At 45.2% G+C, this 24,851-nt stretch overlaps 1 protein-coding gene across 1 annotated transcript in view; it reads left to right on the plus strand.

Annotated features, from left to right (window-relative positions):
- The first annotated feature begins 2,566 nt into the window (after positions 1–2,566).
- The window catches only part of YY1 (YY1 transcription factor), a 30,800-nt gene continuing 8,515 nt past the window's right edge, over positions 2,567–24,851 (plus strand). The window contains exons 1-2 of the mRNA XM_027120569.1: positions 2,567–3,711; positions 17,095–17,257. Coding sequence (XP_026976370.1) covers positions 3,039–3,711; positions 17,095–17,257 — 836 coding nt within the window. The 5' untranslated portion in view covers positions 2,567–3,038. The remainder of the gene's footprint in view (positions 3,712–17,094; positions 17,258–24,851) is intronic.

Below are 24,851 nucleotides of genomic sequence, written 5' to 3' on the forward strand. Positions count from 1 at the left end.
CCGGGGCACGAACCCGTGTCCCCTGCATCGGCAGGCGGACTCTCAACCACTGCGCCACCAGGGAAGCCCTCGTTGGAGCTTTTGAGACACCTAAAATGGCCGAGCACTTTCACACAGAAGTCCTCTCTGTCATGGTGCCTTCATTTTTTGATGAACCAACCAACCAACCATCATTCCATGTACAAGGCATTAGGCTTGTAGACGGACCCAGCCGTGGTCTTTGCCCTCAGTTGGAAGGATGAAAGCACGCAAACATGGCTGTAAAATACCCAGTTTAATTAAGTGGGGTCAGTCAATTTTCTTGCTGCCAAGACAAAAGGACTCTAGAAGCTCCGAGGGAAGGTTCATTGGCCCAGTTTACTCTGCCCAAACAGAACAGGATAAAAGCAGTGAAATTATCCCTACCTTTAGAGGCCCATGGCTCTGGAACTGCACTTTAACCTGTCCTTTTAAATGGATTTTCACCTTTAGCAGCAAACGCAAGCAAGCTAGAGCAAATACAGCACCGTGTCTTTGCATGCCTATTCATAAGGTACTCCACAGCTAAAGAACACAAGACGAGAATCTCTCCCACCATGGAAAACTCAAGACCTATCTAACAGGTCACCTGCTCTGGGGCAATTTTTAAAAGCTCTTCATGCAGCAGGTGGACCGTCTCAGTGCTTTCTCCCACCTACTACCCTTCCTGACAGATAAACCCTTTTCAGCTTTCTCCACTTGACTGTGAAGTCTGTAGACCTATGACTCAGGAGCTAGGCTGCCTAACTGGGTACTTCCCCCATTTCTCTTGTATCTATGGGGAAGCATCAACTACTTGCAAAGACATCCTCCCATCAATTACTAGAGAGTGGGGAAAGTGAAATTAATTAAGCCACACAAAAATTCTCCCACAATTCGTTTTCATTTGTGAAATATTTATGCAGAATTTATAAGCTACGAAGCCAGAAATGACTTATTTCAACAGACTTGACTTTGTCAAACTGTGTGGGTGTAGCACTCCAATGGGAATTACTCAGAATTTAAAACTCAAAGAGACAATGATCTAATTTTTCACTCCCTATACCAACATCCTCAAATATCAAGTCCAATGCCGTTGAAAAATAAGCACGGACTAAACGAGATTGACAAAGTCACTTTTTAATCAGAACACACAAACCTCTTTCTCTAAAGGTTCTCAAGAAAGACACCTGCTTGCTTTAATAAGTTGGATCTAAGATTAATGTATATATTACAGTTCAGAATAATCACGGTGTTCACCTGCAAGAACACTGTTCCAAAAGACAAGGCTAAACGTTGTGAATATACACGTTTGAGAAATGCACTCAGCCGTTAAATTGGCCAAACGGGTACAACAAAGACACACCTTCCCAGCTTCTCACTTTCACATGATTTTCTTTCTTAAAAACCAGTTTTTATTTCTGTTGCTTCAAACTCAAAGTCAGGTCGACCAAAACAATGAATAAGGGCAAAACCACTTCACCGCAGCTATTCAGGAAGGGTTAATTGCTGCTAATTCGTGCCAGAAAAAATATAGGCTCTGCTGCAGGTATTAAGGAGAACAGTGCGGGAAAATTGTGGAATTTTCAACGAGGAAACAAATGCAAAGCCTGGTGGGCATTAGGAGGAGCGTCTATGCAAGTGAGAAAAAGGTGAAGACGGTGGTCGAGGGAAACAATGATTGGCTGGAGAGCGAAGAAAGGGAAGCTCAGAAGGAAATTTTCGAAAGCCACAGAAAGCCAAGCTACCGGACCAGCGGCCGGGACCCTGCTGTTCTTAAGACCTATGGGGAAGCAGGCACCCAACGGCTTCGTCTCAGGTTTCCGCGGGTCACAAAAGGATAACGGACATCCTCCCAACGGTGGACCTGGGGGCTCCGCGCGCCGCTTCCGCCCGCCCCGCCCCGCGTGCAGCCCACCTGCGCTCAGCCCCGGACCCAGCGGGGACGGGGCGCTCGCGGCGATATGTGCCGACCCGCGGCCGCCGGCGGACGTTTCCCTCCGCAGCCCGCCCGCCCACCCTCCTTTGTTCGCCTGGCCCTCCTCCCTCACTCGGCCGCCATCGCCCGCCCGAAGCTAGGCGTCAAGAGCGAGCGCCGCCCGACATGAAAAAGGAGGCACAAGCGTTTCTCGTCAAAGCAGACTTTATTGGGGCGCCGGGACCGCCCCGCGCGCGCCGCCCGCTCCCCCTCGCGGCCCCCGGGCCGCCCACCGGCCGGGACCCTGCGCTCGGCCGGCCCCGCCCTGCCCCACAGGCCCCCTCCCCCGCGGCGCCGGGGGCCGCGCGGACGGCTCACCGGCTCCAAGGCGGCGGCTGCAGCGTCGACGCCCCGCTCCCGAGTGCGGCCCGGGCCCGGGGCGGCGGGCTCCGCAGCTGTGGCACCGCGAAGGGCGGGGGCCGCGCGACTCGCGGCGGCGGCGGTGGCGGCGGCGCGCTGACGTCACGCGCAGCGGCCAGCCAGCGCGCGCGGAGGCCGTCCCGGCGGCCCCAATCCGGGAGGAGCCCGGGTTGAGTGGGCTGGGCCGCGGCGGCGAACGGGCAGATCGATTGGCAGAGGAGGAGGAGCGAGAGGGCGAGCAGGCAAGTAGGAGCGAGGCGGGGCGGGCCGAGGCTGCACGGAAGTCTCGCGAGGCCGAGCTTGAGCGGAGTGTGGCGGCGGCGGCGGCGGCGAGATCTGGGCTCTGGGTGAGGAGTTGGTATTTGTGTGGAAGGAGGCGGAGGCGCAGGAGGAAGGGGAAAGCGGAGCGCCAGCCCGGAGGGCGGGAGGAGGCGCGGCCAAAGCGGGCGGCCGAGGCGCGGCGGGGCGCCGGGGCGAGCAGCGGCCGAGCGAGCGCGGGGCGCACCGAGGCGAGGAGGCGGGGAAGCACGCCGCCGCCGCCGCCGCGCCCGCCCCTTCCCCCCGCCGCCCGCCCCCTCTCCCCCCGCCCGCCCGCCGCCTTCCTCCCTCTGCCTTCCTTCCCCACGGCCGGCTGCCTCCTCGCCCGCCTGCCCGCAGCCCCGGAGCTGAGGCCGCCGCGGCCGTGGCGGCCGAGCCCTCAGTCATGGCCTCGGGCGACACCCTCTACATCGCCACGGACGGCTCGGAGATGCCGGCCGAGATCGTGGAGCTGCACGAGATCGAGGTGGAGACCATCCCGGTGGAGACCATCGAGACCACGGTGGTGGGCGAGGAGGAGGAGGAGGAGGACGACGACGAGGACGGCGGCGGCGGCGACCACGGCGGCGGGGGCGGCCACGGGCACGCGGGCGGCCACCACCACCACCACCACCACCATCACCACCCGCCCATGATCGCGCTGCAGCCGCTCGTCACCGACGACCCGACCCAGGTGCACCACCACCAGGAGGTGATCCTGGTGCAGACGCGCGAGGAGGTGGTGGGCGGCGACGACTCGGACGGGCTGCGCGCCGAGGACGGCTTCGAGGACCAGATCCTCATCCCGGTGCCCGCGCCTGCCGGCGGCGACGACGACTACATTGAGCAGACGCTGGTCACCGTGGCGGCGGCGGGCAAGAGCGGCGGCGGCGGCTCGTCGTCGTCGGGCGGCGGCCGCGTCAAGAAGGGCGGCGGCAAGAAGAGCGGCAAGAAGGGCTACCTCGGCGGCGGGGCCGGGGCGGCGGGCGGCGCGGACGCGGGCAACAAGAAGTGGGAGCAGAAGCAGGTGCAGATCAAGACCCTGGAGGGCGAGTTCTCGGTCACCATGTGGTCCTCAGGTGAGCGCCGGCGCGCGCCGGCCCCCGGGATGTTTTTGTTTTGAAGGGAAGCCATGTTTTATGTGTGTGATGGGCGCCGCCATCTTCTTCGCGGGGCAAGTATGGCGGCCCCAAAAGATGGCGGGCCGCGGCGGGGGCGGCGGGCGGCGGCGCGGCGAAGATGGCGGCGGAGGCGCGGCGCCGCCCGCTAGGCCGCAATGGCGTAGTTTGCTCGGGCGGGGCGGGGCGGGGCGGGGCGTGCTCGGCCAACAGCCGGCCCAGGGCCCGTTGTTCGCGGCCCCCGGCTGGCCGGCCGCGAGGCCGTCTCCCCGCGAGGCCCGGGGGTGCGGGAGGGCGTTGGCGGGGCTGCGCGGCCTGGACCTCGCGCCCGGGCTGGGCCGCCGCCTTTCCCCGGCCTTCCTCTGGGGGGCGTCGCTGTCCCGGCTCCGCCCCCGCCCCTACCCGGAGCCTCAACTGATCCCGGGAGGCGCCTTCCGAGGGGGGCGGGGGCGCCCGCCCGGCCCTCCTCTCGCCCGCCCCGCGTGCAGGCCGGATCCTGCCCGCGGCCGCGCTCGCCTTGCCCGCCTCGGCGGGGCGGGACTTGGGCGGCACGTCGAGCTCGCGTGTGTGCGGGCTCGGCGTCGGCGGGGCCTGTCACCGCGCTGCGGCGAGGGCCTTGCCTCTGCTCCCCCCGCGGCGCCTAGCGAGAGGGGCCGCGGGTTTTTGCAGATTGTTCTCAGTCCTGGGCGTTTGGGGGAGTTTTCTTTCCCTTCTTAAGTATTTGGCTCTTTGCAGGAAGGCTGGTTAGTTACACAGCTAGGAACGTTTGCCACTAAATTGATCAAATCGAGTAAAGCTGCCAGATGCTTTTTACTTGACAGAAAACTCCTTATTTTTCCCGTGAAAAGAAGGATTCTGGAAAGGGTCTTTCTACTGTTTTAGTACTGCTTTGAAGGAGGGCCAGAAAAAATATCTGGGGCAGAAAAGCCTTATCTGCATATGTAAATTTTCTTGTTTTTACTTCGTAACTGGTGTTTTCAAGTCCTTATCCTATTATTTTATTCACAGGCTATCTTGTTAAATTGTTGGAATAGTAAATAGACTGAGAATAATCCTACCATAACTAGTTAACCTAGTACCTGTGATAATTAGATTTAAGTGGTAGAATCCTTTACGCCATAGTTACTCCAGCGCTGTCTTAATAAATTCTCACAGTTGGATGGAGCCTCAAAATGCGGTGAACGTTGAGTATTGAAGCGTTGTTAACATTCTCAGGAACGAATGAAATAGGCGAAAAGTCTGGACTGAGAAGCTGGTCTGGTTGTATCGTATCTATCTACCTACCCCAGGCGGAGGTAACTAAAGCTGGATGGATCTGTGACTCAGGACTGAGCGAAGGAGCGGAGGTTCTGTCAAAATGTAATAGCAAGTGCTAACAGCGCTGCTGTTCTGGATTTCGGAGGGCCTGGTAGAACTGTCAGTACTTGGAGTTTAGCGGGGGCTATAGGTTTCAATGAAACATATATTTGAGTACTTAAAAGGTTATCAAAAGATCCTTTCTGTATGCATTCTGGTAGCGCAGAATGATTGCACAGTGATCATGTTGGAACTAAAAGCCATGTTTTCCCATTATTAATCGGAATGGAATAAGAGAGGGGGTGTTGGTTATTGATGAGTTTGCTGAATTCGGGATTGAAATTGAAATTGAAATTTTTTAATTTTTTAATTTTTTATTTTTTTTGCGGTACGCGGGTCTCTTACTGTTGTGGCCTCTCCCGTTGCGGAGCACAGGCTCCGGACGCGCAGGCTCAGCGGCCATGGCTCACGGGCCCAGCCGCTCCGCGGCATGTGGGATCTTCCCGGACCGGGGCACGAACCCTTGTCCCCTGCATCGGCAGGCGGATTCTCAACCACTGCGCCACCAGGGAAGCCCAGGGTATTTTATATATTGTGCATTTGATCTTATCAAATTGTTAATCCACTTCTCCATACTCAGAAAACTTGGTGATGTAGGCTTTACTTGAAGTGGTACATATCAGGTTAGCTTAAAAGTCATTATTTTCTCTGTGCAGGTGGTTGCTGCAGGGTTGTACAGTTTAGGGGTATTGTAATGTCCATTTCTTTAAATTGTTATCTTGGCATGTATGGTTGGTATCTTTTGAATGGAACAGCAGAAAGGGAATCTAGTAGTTCTGTAGTAGAGTAGTTATAGATCTGAAAGAGTGCCTAGAGATCTGCTTTTTTTCTTTTCTTTTTATTGACATAATTCCCACGTGCACAGTTCGGTGGTTTTTAGTGTATTCACCAGTTTGTGCAATCATCACCACTATCTAATTCCAGAACATTTTTATCATCCCAGAAACAAACCCCATAACTGTTATTCCCCACCCCCACCCCCAGCCCTTGGCAACCACTATCTCACTTTTTCCCTGGATTTGCCTATTCTGGACATTTCGTTTGCATGGAATCATATAATATGTTGCCTTTTGTGTCTGGCTTAGTCTGTTTTCAAGATTTCATCCAAGTTGTAGAATGTGCTTCATTCCTTTTTACGGCTGAGTAATACGCCATTGTAGAGAGAACACAGCAGGAGCTGCTTATTTTTGCAGATGAGAAAAGTAAGGTCTAGTTAAGGCTGAATATGTTTTAATATTTAATCACGGTTTAACTGTGTTTTGAATAGTTTTAATCCTTTGCTTTAAGGCTCGTGTTTGTTTTTGCTTTTTTTCCTTGGCATGTAATTAATGAACATTTCATTGTTGCCAGATTTAGGGCATAGTATTATGTATTTTTTTTCCCCTAGATGTTCATCACTATAGTTTGGGAGCGACAGCCTCTTTTGTAGAACTTACTAAAAACTAAACCACTTAACTAAATCACTGGGTCGAGTAGGAAAGCTAACAATAAGAGCTGAGTATTTAAAACATTTAGTTTTGAGAGAACCCTAAGAAGCCTTTCAAATCTTGAGGTTTCAGGTAGTTAGAATTCGTGATCTTCACTCTAGGTTGTTGGTATTTTAACTGTCTTCGGTTAGACCAAATATAGAAGTGCTTTGTGCTAGATCGAGTAAAACATCTCAGAGCAGAAAGCCATTGACATCAGAATCAGCAAATTGAAAGAAAGTAAAAAAGTATTAAATTTTTTCTCACTTTCATATATTCAGAAGGTTCAGGTTTGCCAAAAATTACTAATCCTGACCATTCCATTCACTATTTTTTCCTTTTTTATCATGCTGTTTAACACTAAGGAGAGATGCCATAAATGTAAATTCCCATGGAGCCAAGCCCAAGAAACCCTCCAAAGTAATCATGTCAACCCCATGACCTACATAGGGCAGCCTAAGTCATAGAGCCCAATGCCTAACCTGGTAGCTCTGGAAGCCTGGCTTACTGATAAGCCTCGGTGCTGTCAGATTGCATCTCCCGGTTATTAACCCTCCCTCCCCACCACCCCCAGTCAACAGCTGTCTCCCCCAGTAGGAAAAGAAAAATCCGTGTCGGAAGAGGCCCCAGCTCCTGACCTACCTACAACTAGCATTTTAGGCTTTTGGAAGAGAATGAATAATAATTTTTTAAAGTATGCCAGACTCCTGGGTTGATATTTACAAAAAGCTTTTCTATTTGTTTTGATGCCTGCTTTAGTAAGATCAGTTTTATTTATTTATTTATTTATCTAAAAAAATATTTTGGCTGCGTTGGGTCTTCGTTGCTGTGCGCAGGCTTTCTCTAGTTGCAGTGAGCGCGGGCTTCTCATTGTGGTGGCTTCTCATTGCGGAGCACGGGCTCTAGGCGCTCGGGCTTCAGTAGTTGTGGCACGCGGGCTCAGTAGTTGTGGCGCACGGGCCTAGTTGCTCCACGGCATGTGGGATCTTCCCTGACCTGGGATTGAACCTATGTCCCCTGCATTGGCAGGCAGATTCTAAACCACTGCGCCACCGGGGAAGTCCGATCAGTTTGTTTTGAGGCTGGGAAATTCAGGGCCCACAACAGGTTATTAGCAAAAACAATTATCAAGAACGAACATTTCCTAAGATCTACATTCTTTTGTCATCTCATGACCTTCTCTTTCTAGGTGACCAATTTATAAACTGCTCTCACTACTTCCCATGGGAAGAGTGAATAAAAGTGAAAACTTTTTATAATTTTTAAATCTGAACATTTACCAGTGAGTTGTGTCCTATCGTATTATTGGATAAACACGCAAACATTGTATTTTCAAAATTTGGCATCAGAAACACTACCTGGATGTTGAAGAAAACATTCATGTCATTACTGTTAGCAGACTATTAGGAAGATGTGGGCAGGTCTTGGAAGTTAGTCGACTCTGTTGTGTAAGGTTGTGCCTTCCTATTTATGGTGGACTTCACAGGTCAGGAGAGGAGCCATTTTCTAGTCCTAGATGTCTTGTGTTAGTAGGTCCCATTCTGTTTAACTTTATGATTAATTATCAGTAACAGCAAGCCCAGTGGTTTCTGGGAATCTTACAGTAGCAGCATCACATTTCCCTTTAGAGGGCACTGACCAGAGGTCTGACCTTGGCATATCTTAACTTCTGACCTTGGGATCTTTGTAAAATGACTTGTTTGAGTAGGAGGACCCCAAAAGGCATTTTTCATTTCCTTTACAGCAAAGAAATTCTACTCCTTTATGAATTCTTCTGTGACAAAAGGAAGCAGTAAACTCAATTTCTTAAAGAAAACTACCCAATTTTAACATGATCTGGTGAGATAATAGGAACTCTCTTGAGTAAAATTCATAGTAACTATTCAGTTACTTTAGTCTTACAGTGTGGTTTCAGATATGAATAAACATTAATGTAAATGGTTGTGATGGGCTCTTTTCTTTCTTGTGTAAGTTATTCCCCTCAAATATAAGAACTGAGGGGCAGGGAAAGAGGCACTGTTGTGCTGGAGGCTGTTCTGTGGTGTCTGGACCCTGTCTCCTCTCCTAGGAGAGCCATAAACTTCAGGTAGAATTTCTAGCGTCTCACAGTATCACACTCTTAAAAACACTCCAAAGTGTCTTTCTCCTTTTACAGTTCTCAACTCTGCCCCCTTCTTTCCCCTTTTTGTCTTCTAGATTTTAAGCACCCCAAAAAAATAGAAGCTGCTGCCATGACTCCAAATTGAGAGTTGGTTTTTAATTTTTTATTTTGTTGATAACTCACTTGTAATTTGCAGTAATACATATGGTTATTGTACTAACTACTGTTTTATAGATTCTTGACAAGGATTGAATACAAACTGCTGGATTTTACTTCTGGGGATCTGACTGGATCACACACACACTATTCCTTTCTGAATTAGATTCTAAGGCTTAAATTATGTGAATTCACTCCCTTGCATAAAAATCCCTCAAGCACAACAGTGAGGATATACTTGATACCACTGAACTGTAAATTTAAAAATGGTTATCAGAATGGTAAATTTTATGTTTTATATCTGCACACACACACACATCATCATCATCACCATCATCCCAGAGACATATCATTGCATTCAGTAGAATCCAGGCTTCTCATAAGCCACCAGCCACACGTGATGTGGCCCTGCTTCCTCCCTGACTTCCTTCCTTGTCCCTATGCTCCCATTATGCTCCAGCCTTCCCGGCCTTCTTTGGGTTTCTTGAACTTGTTTCTTTGGACTTATTCTTACCTCTGCTTCCAATGCTCTGACCTCAGATGTTCACCTTCTTAGTGCCATCTGTTTTTCAAGTCTCAACTCTAAGAGGCCTACGCTTTCATCCTTTCAAATTAGCACCCCCCTCGCCATCGTTCTCTCTCAACCCTGTTTTTCTTTGTAGCACCGTCTGAAATTGTCTTGCTTTTATCTTCTAACTTGCTGCTTGTCTGTCTACTTCCTCTAGAGTATAAGTCCTGGGCTGTAACCCTGCAGCCTTACGATGGTACAAGGCACATAGAAGATTCTCAGTAAATAACTTAGTGAATGAGTGCATGGAATTGTGCTATAAGGCAGAATCCTAGTCTAGAGTCCAAAATACCACTCTTACCTGTTACTACTTTCAGAAAAGGAGTAGTGAGTGTGGGGGAGAGGGTGGAGAAGCATTCCTTTTTTAGAAAAAGCATGGACTTCAGTCAGTTCTAGATTCAAATCCTGGATCTACCACTTTGCCTCTTTAGATACACTACTTGGCATTTCTCCCCTGCCCCGGCCGCGCCATGCAGCATGTGGGATCTTAGTTCCCCGACCAGAGGTCGAACCCTCACCCCCTGCATTGGAAGCGTGGAGTCTTAACCACTGGACCACCAGGGAAGTCCCACTACTTGGCATTTCTGAGGCTTGATTTCTTCAACCAAAAACTTGAGGTTAATACCATAAAAGTTTTGTTTGAATTGAGGAATGTGACAGTTGCTGGCATGAAACAGGTACTCAGTAAATGATAGTATCCTTTCCTAAGGTCTCTGTTAGTGGGGAAAAGTGGAAACAGCCTATGTCTGATTTTTGTCTGTTGCTTAACAATGAATCTCAAGTATTAGCTCCCCCCCATTTCGGTGAAGGTTTGGCTTCATGGCGGTGGTGAGTATATAATGTCATTTTGGTCAAAAGTTACCTAGAATGGTCAGACCAAAGTTAATGGCCTAAGATGGAAGGTGTGGAGAAACAAAATCTAGCCAACCCACAAATAAATAAATAGGGAAGTAGGTAAAAAAATATGTAAATTGGTGAAAATCAGGATCACAGAAAAAAAGGAAGCATTAGGGTCAACCCTAATGAGCTTCCTGGCAATCAAGATAAACAAGGAAATTATACTACTGTTAGCTGATTCTAAGATAGAAAAGCTTCTAAGGGAATCAAACTTTTCTTAGGACTGAATTCTAAAATAAACTGTTTTCTATATAAGGGGCCCACTGAGTGATAGCAGTGCACAGATTCCAGCTAGTATAGTGTCAGATTTCATGTAGTGTCTTGGAGCAGCCAAAAGACTTAAATGTAACCTAATTGAAGGTGATTCTTTACTTGGCTTACTATAGTTTTTAAAAGTTCAACATTCTTTAAAAACCATAAGCATAGGACCTACTCTTCCCCTTAGGCCCAGGAGGGAGGGCAAAGTGGAATAAAGGTTTTTTGTTTGTTTATTTTTTGGAATAAAGGTGTTTTTGCACACCTCTTTTCCAGACACCATGGTACCCATTTAATGTGTTACCTTGTTTCAGCCTTATATATGATAGGTGGTCTACCCTTTAATAAGTAAGGAGACCAAAGAAGGGTCAGTGATAGCAACGAGAGGCCTCTTGAAGGAAAGAGATCTTGATCTGGGCTTTGGAAAGCCAAGGTGGGGGATGAGAGGTGGGCAGGAAGGGAAGGAGCGTTGTGTTTATTCACATACCTTTTATCAGACATTGAATAACATTGCAAGCAAACCAGTTTGGTGGGAGCATGGAGGGCATGTGAAGCTCCACTTATGAACCTGTTTTCTAGGCCTGTAGAGTGCTCCCGGCCTTTACATTTAGTTCAGTTCCTTAGTCATTTCTTCTTGACTGTAAATGTTTTGAGTCTCTCTGCTTTGCCTCTCAAATGACTGAGAGCTTTGGTAACTTAGAAACTGAATAGCTAAGAGACAGGGACTTATTTATGTACCTTTTTAACCTTTTGAATAGTTCCATGTACAGAAAAAAGAATGTTTTTAAAATGTAAATGAATAGATTGTCCTGCTGAAACAACTCAAAGTGTGCCACCCCATTGCTGGATGGTATTGGCTAGAGTTTGTTTTTCCAACACCTTCCATCTTAGGCCTGGTTGTTGTAGGTCATTTGCCTCTAGCCATAGTATTAGTGAGCACGGGAATCATCTAATCCACACTTTTGACCAGAAGTTTTCTCAATATTACGTTTTTCCTACCACCCTACTTCTTTGAATCAATGACTTGTTTTCTCAGTTTTTTCCAAACAGGAATTCTGATATTTGGTTTTCATTTGCACTGCCCAGTTGTGTTGTATAATCACAATTATAAGTTTAAGTCACACTGATTATAGAAACTGATTTTTTTGTTTGTTTTGGAGTATAGTTGATTTACTGTGTTACGTTAGTTTCAAGACTATAGAAACTGATTTTGGTGACACTTCTAATGTGGATTAACCCTGTCCCCTTGAAACAATGAGATAATTAACTAAGTCCTACCCTCAGAGAAAACTCCAGAGAATAATATACAAAACAGATTTTAAAGCAAATTTAGATACTTTGCTTCATGAACATGCTTTACTTTGATGTGTATTTGTTTGTTTGTTTTTAATTTATTTTATTTTATTTATTTTTGGCTGCGTGGGTCTTCATTGCTGTGCACGGGCTTTCTCTAGTTGCGGCTAGTGGGGGCTACTCTTGGTTGCAGTGTGTGGGCTTCTCATTGCGGTGGCTTCTCTTGTTGCAGAGCACGGGCTCTAGGCGCTTGGCCTTCAGTAGTTGTGGCACTTGGGCTTAGTTGCTCCACAGCATGTGGGATCTTCCCAGACCAGGGCTTGAACCCGTGTCCCCTGCATTGGCAGGCGGATTCTTAACCACTGTGCCACCAGGGAAGTCCCTTGATGTGTATTTGATAATTACTCTGTTGCCAGTCACTAGAACTCAGTAACACATATAAGAAACTTGATAATCAGAGCTGATCAGTGAACACCTTCATCCTCTTCTATACAGTGAATCTATTTCAGTAGTCATTCTGAAATGGAAGGAATATAATAATGGCCACGGCAGGCAGTGAAAATCTGTATTTGAATACATGTTATAATAGTAAAACATTTTAAAATAAAATTGTACAAAAAGAAAAAATGAATTAATACTTCTCACTTAGGTGTTTTGAACAAAGAGGGAAGCTTATGTACATATGGTCTGTAAATGCCGTTATTTGTCTTTCAGTGCATCATAAATTTCTCTTCTATTTGGCAAAAACTTCTGAAGATTTTCTTTGCAAAAATCAGATAAAATGGACAAATTATAGCAAACAGTGACATAATTTGATCTGTTGCTTTAATATGTGTCCAGTTCTTGGTGAAAATGAGGCAGACATCTTTGATTTCTTCTGGCAATAGATCCTAGCATCTTTTGTCATTTCTCTAGCAGTCTTCTTTGAAATGTGATTTTTTCCCCCTATATAAATAGTTTATTTTCTTAAATTTTGCTGTTGAATAGTTAACAACCGTCTGTTTTACAGTTTCTGTGCACTGGTCTTCAAGGAGTTCTCCAAATTAACTTCCATGAAATACAGTGTTTGTTAAGGAATAAGTAAGAAATATGTGATGATAATTTGAAGTTTTAAGTATATATTATGAAAGCGTACAGTAACCACAGCAATTATTTAGAACTTAGGCCAACAAAAGTTTTTTAAATTTTTTTTTTAAGGAAAGAATATTGTATCACTGACATTGCTTTCAAAGTGCAGGTATATAGTGATAATCAAAAGCAGACTGATTTTTAATCAGTTTAGTTGCGGTTTTTTAAAATGATGTACAGATCATGCACTTATTGTGTGTACTTCAGGACAGATTGCTTTCACTGTGTGCCACTTTCACTTGGTGTGTCACTGATTAAGATTCTCATTAGACAAAGGTAGTTTTCTCTCTATCTGAACACATCTCTTTAGTCTCCTTTGCAAAGTCCTCCTCATTCTCTCAGTATTGGAATTACACAGCTTTTGGTTCTGAGCCTTTTCTCTTCCTATATTTTTTTTATAGATAAGATATATTTCTGCAGCTTTAAATGCAGTTTGTATGCCAGTGATTCCCATTATATTTCTCTCCAACCTAGATTTCTTTTTATCCCCAGTACGTAGCTATGTCTTACCTCCTTGAGGTCTGTCCACTAGGTGTCGCACAGTTAGCCAGTGGAGCCAAACGAAAGTGGGATTCCAGATCTTCTACTGCAGGTTGTCTCTTCCCCCATTTTCCATCTTAGCTAATGACACCACTGTCCTCCAGGAAACACAAACAAGAAACTGAGATGGCATACTTGACATCCCTCTTCCACCCCCCCCCCCGTCTGATTCATCACCCAGCCATGTTCATTCCTTTTCCACAATAAAACTTGAATCTAACCTGTTTTTTTTGTTGTTGTTGTTTTGTTTTGTTTTTTTAAATAAATTTATTTATTTATTTTTGGCTGCATTGGGTCTTCATTGCTGCACGTGGGCTTTCTCTAGTTACAGCGAGTGGGGGCTACTCTTCAGTGCGGTGCGTGGGCTTCTCATTGCGGTGCTTCTCTTGTCGCAGAGCACGGGCTCTAGGCGCACTGGCTTCTGTAGTTGTGGTACGTGGGCTTATTTGCTCTGTGGCATGTGGGATCTTCCTGGACCAGGGCTTGAACCCTTGTCCCCTGCATTGGCAGGCTGATTCTTAACCACTGTGCTACCAGGGAAGTCCCATGTATTCTGATTCTTAATCATTTGATTGTTTTCTGGGTATTTTATATTCTTGAATGTTGGAACTAAGAACTGATCCTCAAGAAGTATTTCCTCATTCGACTTCAGTTTGTGTCACCCCAGAATTCATACGTTGAAGCCCTAATCCCTGATGCAGTGGCATTTGGAGGGTGGAGCCTTTGGAAAGTTATTAGGTTATAAAGCCCTCATGGATGGGGTTAGTGCTTTTATAATAAGAGACAGAAGCTATGTAATGTGATGAGAAATGGTGTGTATGTAAGGATACAACAAGAAGACATCTGATGTGTGGGAACCAGGAAGAAGGGATTCAATGGGCTGGCACCTTGATCTCCAGAACTGTAAGAATACATTTCTGTTTAAGCCACCCAGTCTAGAGTATTTTTGCTGTAGCAGCCTGAAACAACTGAGACCACTTCCCTCGCCAGAATGTAAGTCCCATGAGGGCAGAGACCTGGTTTTGTTTCTGCTGCCTAGATCAGTGCCAGGCTCACAGGAGGCCCTCAGTTATTACGTGTTGAACTAATACAAGGAATGGTTGAGCCTGTGATTCCTTTATGCCAAGAGTTCAGCTTTGTTTCTGCCCCAGCACACTTGAGACATAATCCTTATCAGTGGCTTGCTCAGAGCAGCAGTGATTCTCAACCTTGCCATCATTCTTATATTTATTAGAAAGATACCAACAAGAATATGTCTTCACTGTGAGAAGAAAAATAGTTTCAGTGAAGAAAAATAGCCTCCCTAACCACCAGTTTATTTCGATACCACTAGAAAGTTGATGTGGTAGTAGTTGTGCCTAGGCTGGAGCGATCAGAGGGTAAAGGAATTATCACAGCCCTGAGAAAAGAAATGAAAGAATCTGGTTACAGTGCGGAATCCCAGCTTTGTAACTTGTGATCAGTAGCCACATTTCCTCTTCTTTTTTATTAATGCATCCAGCGAGATTTTCTTAGGCTTCTTCATATGTAAACGGGTAACCTGGGTTATATTATCAGATTCTTTCTAGTTCCAAACAAGAGGCGGCTGAGCCTAACAGTAAAGCGCTCAGGTCTTAGAGTTCACCCGTCAGTTACTAACTGGTTAACCCTGAGCAAGTTACTTAACCTCTCTGTGTCTCAGCTTTCTCTTCTGTGAAATGAACTTGCTAATTTGCCCACCTCATAGGGTAATATGTGCAGTGATTAAAATAGTGCCTTCCCAGAAACATTCAATAACATGTCAGCTGCTATTATATTCTGTGGTTCCTTGTAATGACCTATAATGTTCCCTGAAGTGAAGAGCGGTGAGAAAGGAGAAGCGTTTAAAGTTTAAAACTGTTGTATTCTGTGCTTTTCATTGTGAAGCAATTTGATGGAGAAGCAGAAATTTTCAGTTAGCATCGAGAGTTTTGAAGCATTCTATTTTCTGCTTTAGTCACCAAAGTAGTAGAAGACTGGTTTTGGTCTCTGGGCGCTTCACTCTAGTTTGAGAGACAAGGCCAGCAAAAGTTCAAAACAGCGTGATTTAGAGTTCATCAATGTTATTATTCAGAAATAATCCAGGAATTCAAAGGTAAGGATCTGAGGTTGGAGCGATGGAATCAGCCAGCCCTTAGAGAATTTGAGCTAGACTCCAGAGGGTAGGCTGGGTTTGGAGAGAGGTGATGAGAATAGAGCAAAGGCAGAAACTCCTTATTCTTATTGAATATTTCCTTCCAAGCACTTCTGAATTAACCTGTGTGAAAAACAGACTGGTTGGAATATAGAGGGCATGTGCAAAGGAGAAATAAAATACTAGATATGGTAAAATGAGACCAGACAGCATAGGACCCAGAATGGTCAATAGTATTTGGTGTCTAGAATATAGGAGACTCATTGTGGGGGTCAGTATTCCTTTTCTTTTTTTTTTTTAACCTGTTGGATTTGTGATGGTAGTAGAGCTCTCCTACATTCTTTGAACACGTATTTTATTTATTTATTTTTCTTCATTTCTTCGGTTGCGTCGGGTCTCAGTTGTGGCACGCGGGGTCTTTGTTGAGGCATGTGGGATCTTCTGCCGCCGCGCGGGGGCTTCTGTCTAGTTGTGGCGTGTGGATTTTCCCTCTCTAGTTGTGGCACACGGGCTTTCTCATTGAGGCACACAAGGTCAGTAGTTGAGAGGTCTGTGGGCTTAGTTGCCCCGAGGCATGTGGGATCTTAGTTCCCCAACCAGGGATCGAACCCATGTCCCTTGCATTCGAAAGTGGATTCTTTACCACTGGATCACCAGGGAAGTCCCTGAACACATATTTATTGAGGACCAACCTACATGCCGACTCAGAGCAAGGCTCTAGGGATACGGGATACATGGGGATCAAAACGGACAAATATCCCTGTCTTCGTGGAGTTTACAGTCTAGTGGGAGTGGGTGACGGAAATCACACAGCTCTGAGTACACGTCGTAGTCAATAAAAATTGCACGGGTAAAGGCCGTGAGGTTAGGGTGGATGGGCCATGGTACCTTGGAGGAACTTAAAAGGCCAATATAGCTGGAGCTAAGAGTGAGCGGAGAAGAGTGAAGAATGAGGAGGCTGGAGCGGTAGGCAAGAGGCTAGCTAAGAGGTGAAGGCTAGAAAATCAGATCTGAGTCAGCGTTGCAGAGTTGCTGGTTAACAGGAAGTGTGTGTGGTGGACAGAAAGCAGAACTCTGAGAAGTGGTAGGAGGAGAAGCAAGGAAGCCGAAAATAAGCCGCCAGTTAGAGAAGTGGGCGTAGAACCGGGAAAAGTGGACGCTGAGGACAGTGATGGCCAACGCTTCCCACTAGGCTAAGAAGGAGCAGTGAGGGAAAGGTTGTTGACTTTGGCATTGAGGATTTTGGTGACCTTCAAGCAGAAACAGGGTTTTAAGAGATTGAGGAGAAAGACTGGGTGGTTAAGAGGTAATGGCTATAAATCACCCATTTAAGAAGCTGCTAAGGAAAGCATTTTTTATGGTTTTAAAAATGTGTTTGCTTACATATACTTCTTTACTCAGCTAAGACGATCCATCTTATGATGTTTTTCAGATGAAAAAAAAGATATTGACCATGAGACGGTGGTTGAAGAACAGATCATTGGAGAGAACTCACCTCCCGATTATTCAGAGTATATGACAGGAAAGAAACTTCCTCCTGGAGGGATACCTGGCATTGATCTCTCAGATCCCAAACAACTAGCAGAATTTGCTAGGTAAGTTGTAAGAACTTTTCCTTTCTTTTAGTTAAAGAAAGTACTTGAGTGTTGCCAGCTGTGTTTTTTGGTGCCTAAGTTACAATAGTGGTTTGTATTCTTGCTCTAGGGAAGCTTCTGAAAACAAAAGCAGTTGGTTTTTATTTTCAGTGGTAACTATGCTATGAATGTAACTGGCACCATTTTAGATTTGAATAAGATGAAGCAAATACCTACTCTTTAATTCTGTAATTGATGTTGCTTGTGAATAAATAAAATTGCACTTAATTTGTTTGGAAATGGATCTTTACACTGCCTCCTGGCCTCTTTGTATACATTTTAAATTTGCGTGTATTGTCCTGGTCTGAAGCTGCTGGAGGCCTGGGTCTGTACTGGATTTGTACAGCTGACCGCTGGAAAGGACTTCATCAGTTCCAATTTCAGCAGGTCATCAGTTAGGCTCCCGGTGTTTTGTTGATTTAAGCTGGCATGACAGGAAGAGATCAAATATTTAGGGCCAGGGCCCTGTGCCTGACTATCCAAGGTGAGGAGCAGGAAGGAAGGTCTGAACCCAATGGTTGTTTATTTGTTTTGCCTGAAACCAGCCAGATTCCTATAGAAACCTTGGCCCCTTTTTACATTATTTTCTAGTATAGTTTGGCAGTTTTTATAAGGACGTGAAAAAACCCACACAGATGTAAAATTCTGAATAAAATGAAATGAACTAATAAAATCTAGAGTAGGAAGTATACTCCTTTTCCCTACTTGAGGTTGAATGGAACCTGGAACAGCCCAGGAAATTGAAGCAAAGACAGAATCAGTAAGAAAGAAATCTTTGTGCTCTCCTGTCCTGTCTAACAGAGTGGAGCACCTTTTCTTTCCGCCCCCCTCTCTTGAGAGCAGAGTAGGGAAGAGCTGGAGACCCTGGGGTGTACTGGTTCCTCCCAGCCTGCCAACAACAAGCTGGGCGGCCTCTGGCCATTTGGAGCCTCAGTTTCTCCACATGTCACGTGGGTATAAGAATACCATTGTGCTTTGATAAAAGGGTCTGTACCCTTTTCTCCTTTCCAGTGAAACTGTAGTTATAGGGAATATAAACATTAATTTATTTCTGACTTATCATGGCTTTAAAAAACTTAAGGCCCTATCCTTTTGTTAATGACACCGTGTTCCAGCTTTTTTTGCTGTTTGTATTTTAAATACAGATATGTGAATTGAATATTAACTGCCCTGCTCCCCTCCCCACCAGAAGTACAAATAAAAATGGAATCTGTAGGGTACATAGTTAGCAGTGAGGTCAAGAGTTTTTGGACAGATTGAGCCAAATATCATACCTGTGTTTAATGTTGTCACGTGTCCCTAAAGTTAGTCGCATCTTCCTTGTGGTCCTCGGATTTATTAGGGCATATGGGCTGCTCTCCCAGCGACAGAGAGCTGGAACACGGGAATCCAGGAGGGCTTTGTGGAGGGGCCAGCGTTTGATTTGGGCCTTGAAGAACATAGAGTTGTGACAGGTGGATGGGGCTTTCATGGTGGGGCCTCCATGGCCAGAACAACATGAACACAGAATACGCATTCGCTGTCCAGTATATATTCAGAAAACAGAAGTAGTCAAGTTTGGCTGTGAATTAGGGTGCTTACAGGGAAATGACTGGGTTTAGGTAAACATAAACCAGATCATTAGAGCCTGTGAATACTGGGCCAAGATACGGGCTCTTTAGTATGTAGTAGACAGCTGGTGAAGGTTTTTGAGCAGTAGAGAAGGGGTTGTATGATCAGAGATTTAATCTGAGAGAATTACTTTTCAGCTGTATCCAGGCTGGATGGGTGCAGGGACACCCAGGAAGCGGGAGAAACCAGTTGAACAAGAGCTCATGAAGGCCTGAGCCAGAATTGTGGTGGGTGGCAGTCAGACTATGTAAATGTGAGTAAATGTGACAGAGATGACAGGAGACAGTGGAAGACAGAGACAGTTTGGCTGTATGTCTAGAGGGAGGGGCAAATGCACATTAATTTTTTTAAAATGCACATTAAAAGCTTTGCTCCATAGGTGACAGGGAAATTGGGAGAGGGTGCTGGTGTGGGGTTCAGAGTATGCAGTGTTTGGTTTTAGATGCTGAAGAGACATCCGTGCTGGACTTGAGATGGATTCAGGAAGTAAGTTAGGGCTAGAGCCGTCTGATGGGGGCCAGCTAAGAGCATGAGAGTGTTCTGTAAATAAGCTCTTGGCGGGGGGCAGTAGGAGGTTTTGGAGAGAAAAGAGTAAAGTCTTGGGAAGGCCCTTGTATTCAGAACCAGTGACAGAGCCAAAGGATCATTCAGACTCAAGAAAATAAGTACAGCGGACTTCCCCTGGCAGTGTAGTGGTTAAGACTCCGTGCTTCCACCGCAGGGGGCACAGGTTCCACTGCATCTCCCTGGTTAGGGAGCTAATAAGATCCCACATGCTGTGGGGTGCGGCCAAAAAAGAAAAGAGAAAAGAAAAAGGTAAGTACAGCATTCCAAGAGCCAGTAGAGTTTCCAGAAGGGCCAAGAGAGGGAAGAATAAATATTTCTCTAAATAATATATTGTGAAGTAATTCTGGTGGAGGAGCAGAGGGCTGAGGCAAGATTTTGCAGAGAGGTGGGGCCCATGGGTAGTGAGCAGTAGAAGTAATTAGGTGTTGGTGACCCTTAGCCTTGTTCCCCTTGCTGGAGAATTGGGGCAGCAATCTTAAAGCTTGTCCCCAGTTTTCTGAACAGAAACTCCAGGATGTTTCAGCTCTAAACTCAGGCACATGTCGCTAAAAGCTTCCAGGGAGAAAAGATAGGTCTACAAAAGGATGATAATTAAACCTGAATGAGAATTTTCTTCAACAGCAATAGATAATTAGAAGACAAAGGAGCAATGTTCTGAGATTTCTGAGGAAAATTATTGTAAACAGAATTCTTGATCCAGCAAAGCTATCAGTCCAACACAAGGGCAAAACAATGACAGTTTTAGACACCTAAGGATTCGTTTTATGTTGCATGCATCCTTTCTGAAGAGGTTACTTGAGGGTGTGCTCCAGTATAATGAGGATGAACATCAAAGGGAAGACTTCCTAAAGAATACAGTGAACAGAAAATCAAGAAGACTGCTGTGCAACAGGCTGGAAAACTTGTTCAGTTTAGAATAGGAAGTCAGTGGGTTGTAAGAATTTCTTCAAGAAAAGTCCATTTCATTCAGTAGTGGATAGAATGAGCAAGGAGCTAGAAGATCTTGGTAGTATGGGAAAGAGTCTTCTAAAGAAGAGAAGATAGAAAGTCCATGACAAGCGTGGCAGGGTTAAGAAAACCATGGCCTGAAAATGGGGCATAATCTTGACCATATTTAAAGAGAGAACACTCATTTGACTCGACTCTAGGAAAGTTCTCTCCTTGGTAACTGAAGCTCTACTGTATTGGACTTGCAGAGCATGAAATATGATCCTAGCACACAGTTAAATTCTTTAGTAAGCATTACTTATGTAATTACCTGAATATAGTGTGTGTTTATTATCTTTTATAATCAGCCTGTTAAAGATTCCATTTTGTATACAGAATAGAATGTAATCTTGCTCCCCTTGACAACATGTACAAAGTAAAGGTACAGGATTTGGGCAGTTGTGAGGTTGGGCTCATTCTCCTCCCCATTTTCCATAGTATCTCTTGAAAAGATGAGTAAAACCAAATAAATCTCTCTAATTGGGCAGTGGTGGTGAGAAATAGTTGAGCCTGGAATGCCCTATTCTGTTAGGGCTTCACATTTTGACAATGTAACAGCTGTGAATAGGACTTTCCAGAGACCCCAGAATGGTGACTGGGTCTCAAAGCTGTTGACAAAGAAGCGCCAAGTTTCAAACTGTTGGGGGCCATATCTTATCTTCTTGGCTCATAAAAATGCACAGAAGGGCTTCCCTGGTGCAGTGGTTGAGAGTCCGCCTGCCGATGCAGGGGACACGGGTTTGTGCCCCGGTCCGGGAGGATCCCACATGCCGCGGAGCGGCTGGGCCCGGGAGCCATGGCCGCTGAGCCTGCGCGTCTGGAGCCTGTGCTTCACAACGGGAGAGGCCACAACAGTGAGAGGGCCGCGTACCGCAAAAAAAAAAAAAAAAAAATGCACAGAACTTCTTCTCCTGGCCTCCTCTTTTCATCCACCTCCACCCTGTGACTCAGTTCTCGGCTTAAGGTGGCATGTTAGTTGCTTTCCCCTCCCCTCCATGTACTGGCATGGTAGGATTCTAGACTGGACTTGGAACTGACCAAAGAATGTTCAGGTTCCTGCTGCACTGAGCCTAGACCGCTTAGTAAATCACTTAGTGTGTTTGAACAGGTATAAGAAATAATGACTTATTTGAAAGTCATGGTATCGCGGAGGTGGGACTATGGTGATTTTGTTCTTTCTTGAAATGTGTTTTTAGTAAATACTTCAAAAATTGGTCAGTGGGTGGGACCTAGAGAATTTTGTTCCCTGATTAAATTTTGTGCATTTTTCATTAACTAAACTTAGCTCTTTGGAAACCTTCTGAGCAGGAAGATCAGATAACAAGTGGTTCGATCAGTCCCGAGTGGGTGGTGGTTTGTTGTTGTGGTTCACTACCCACCCTGAGGCTTTTTCACTGGTTTGATATAAAGATGAAGTGTGATGGTGGAGCTGAAATGCCATAAAACCCCTCAATATCACATGAAAGTACACTAAGAGAGAACCCCTTGAACAAACTTTGGCTCGTTTGCCTTAGGCAACACAAAGAAGGGAGGTGAACGGTGCTTGCAGATGGCAGCGCTGTTACACAGGGCCTTCTGTCCCGTCAGCACAGCTGGTTCCAGTCTGGAGTCAGCTAAGCTGCTTATTTTCATTCAGGAATCACTTCTTCAGAAATGTTTCATCTTGGCTTCTGGGACATTTACAGATTTAACTTAGTCAGAACTTCTGGTTTACATAACGCCCTGCTGAAAATTGTCCAGGAAATTCCTGCAGTTAGTGGTACTGGTGTCCAGCCTTCACAATGTATGCAGAATGGCAGAGTGTAAAATCAGCAGTCACGTCATAGGGCACGTAGTCTCTATTTTTAATTGAATGGGAAACTTCTGTTGCCTACCTGGCTCCTCCATATCATTTCTAATACATGGAGGGGCCTTTCCACGTTACCTGTGCAGTTCTTTCTCAGTCTCTCAGTCCTTTATTTGACAATGGTGGTTTGGAGCCACCAGTACCTTCTGGGTTGTTAAATACAACTGGCATTTTTTTAAGGAATGAACTCAGTTTTGCCTCGGCCCATTTAGCACAGGTTGGCGGTAATAAAAGCCGTCATTTCTCAAGAGCTTAACGTACATCATCTCTTAATTTCCACAGCTTTAAGTAGGTAGCATTAATACCTTTTTACAGAATAAGAAACTGAGGCTGAGAAGTTAAGTGATTTGCTCAAGGTCGTGCAGCTGGTTGAAGCCGGCACCCAGTCACACATCCCATTCCACCTCGCTCACGATGCTAATGCGATGCTAATGCTCTTGTCATCGTCTCCGGGTCCAAGAGCTTTGTAAGCTTCTCAGTCAATGAGAAACTCGTATCTTGGTTACTTGTGACTGACTAGTTTAGGTGGGTCAAGAAGGTATTCTAAGTAGTAGTATATAATTTTAGTCTTTTTAAAAAATTACTCTCTTTTTTAGGATTTCAAATATATATATTTTTTTTTATTTTGTAGGTTTATGTACCAATTGTTGCCACAAAGATTTTAATTTTAATCTTTACTCACAAAACAGAACACTTTCAATCTAGGCACGCTTGTTTGGAAAATGCCCTTTTTAGTGTTTGCATTCGAATATAATGTAAAAGGTACCTGCATATACTGCCACTCTGAAGTGAACAAGACTGATTTGCTCAGGAGCTTAAGAGTGGCTGCAATTAAATACCTCCACTTCCTCCTTGAGTCCAAGGGTGTTTGCCCAGATGCGTTTTAAACTCTAGTTCTAAAATTAAGTATATTGCTAAATATTAGCACACATTTTAAAAATGACATTTTAAGAAGAAATGCCACTTAATAACATTCAAAAAATGAATCAAGAGTTGGGTGAATGGCACATAGGACTGTTCTCTTTACTTTTGTGTATATTTGAAATTTTCCATGATAAAACAAAATTAAGTTCCTAGGAATGAATTTAAGAAAATTTGTGAGGTCTGGGGACACTCGTAGGTAACTGGGCCACACCTATCCTACGGTCATAGGCATTTGACTGCCACTGTCCCCACGTTCAAGCCCTAAGGCGGGTGGAAGAGGGGAAAGGTTGTCAGTACGACGTATTTGTCAACCCAGTGAATGTGTTTTTAAAGTCAGAGTTTTTTGTTTTTGAGATAATTTGCATACAGTAAAATTCACCTATTTTAGGTTAGTACCATTCTATGAATTTGGACAATCATGTAGTTATCTTCACAGCCAAGACAGCATTTGAGTGGAATCATCAAAGAGTAAACATCTTAATTGGGAAGATTAAAGCTTGGTTCTTAATATACAGTTCTTATTATTAACATTTGATTGGTGTAGAACCCTGTCGTATGAATCACTATTATTTTTCAGACTCTGTTATTATAACCTCCAGGTGGCGCAGTGGCACCAAATTTTTGGGTACCTGGTTTTGTGAACTCAGACCCAGACTCTATTTAAGGTAACATAGGCTAGTGCAGAGCCCTGTACACAGCGGGCACTTAGAGGATGTTTGCTAACTGATGTGGTAATCTTCCAAGTACAAGAAAGAACAAGTATCTACACGGTTGGACTGGGGAGGATACCAGACTGAAAACGTTCTCTTAGAATTCCAAGTAGGAAATTTGTACTGTCTTGAACAAACTCCTTTAGAGATAAGTTATAGGTACCAGATGAATTGTTTCACCTCTGCTCATCCAGGATGTGGAAAGTTTAAGGAGGTGATTTCATGAGTTCAGGTTTTAATAAAGTAAGGAGCCTCAGGGAATCCTTTTCTCAGATCAAGAGTGAAGAAGGATGATACTGTTAGGGCCTTTGCTCCCTTCAAGATGACAGCAGCAGTCTTTCATAGTAAAAGAGGGGTGGTAAGTGAGCCTGCTCTCAGGGAGCATCAGCTTAGTTGTGTATTAAATATGCATCCTCACACAGGAGTGTGAGATGGCAAAGCTAGGGACAAGAACATCGGTTTCAGAGATTTTAAATCTTTTTTTCTAGTTTTTCTAGGAACTCTTAATTTCTCACCCTCTACCACACACAGATCTTTAGTGAGTTTTGGAGAGAAAGTTTTGACAAAAGACCAAAGGTTGGTTCAGTGAAAATAGCAGGTAGGTAAGTTACCAAATAAGCAAGCTCTGGGTAGTAACTCCACAAGCAGGACTCTCCCTGACTGCCCAAGTGGTCGAAACTATAATCTCCCTCCCATCACCACCAACACCAAAACTAATAGTATGATAAAAATTAAACAGTGTGAAAAGGTTTGGGGGTTTTCCCGCCAGTCCCTAGGGGCTCCTCCCCAGAGTAACCATTACTCACAGTTTGCTGTGTTTCCTTCTAGAGCTATTATACGTATATGTATATAAATAATTCTCTGTTTAAAAGGACTTTTCTGTACCCTTTTTAAAAAAGAGTCTATTATA

Source organism: Aethalodelphis obliquidens, unplaced genomic scaffold, assembly GCF_003676395.1.
Source record: "Aethalodelphis obliquidens isolate GAN/ISIS:26980383/991018 unplaced genomic scaffold, ASM367639v1 scaffold21, whole genome shotgun sequence".
Classification (NCBI taxonomy): Eukaryota; Metazoa; Chordata; class Mammalia; order Artiodactyla; family Delphinidae; genus Aethalodelphis; species Aethalodelphis obliquidens.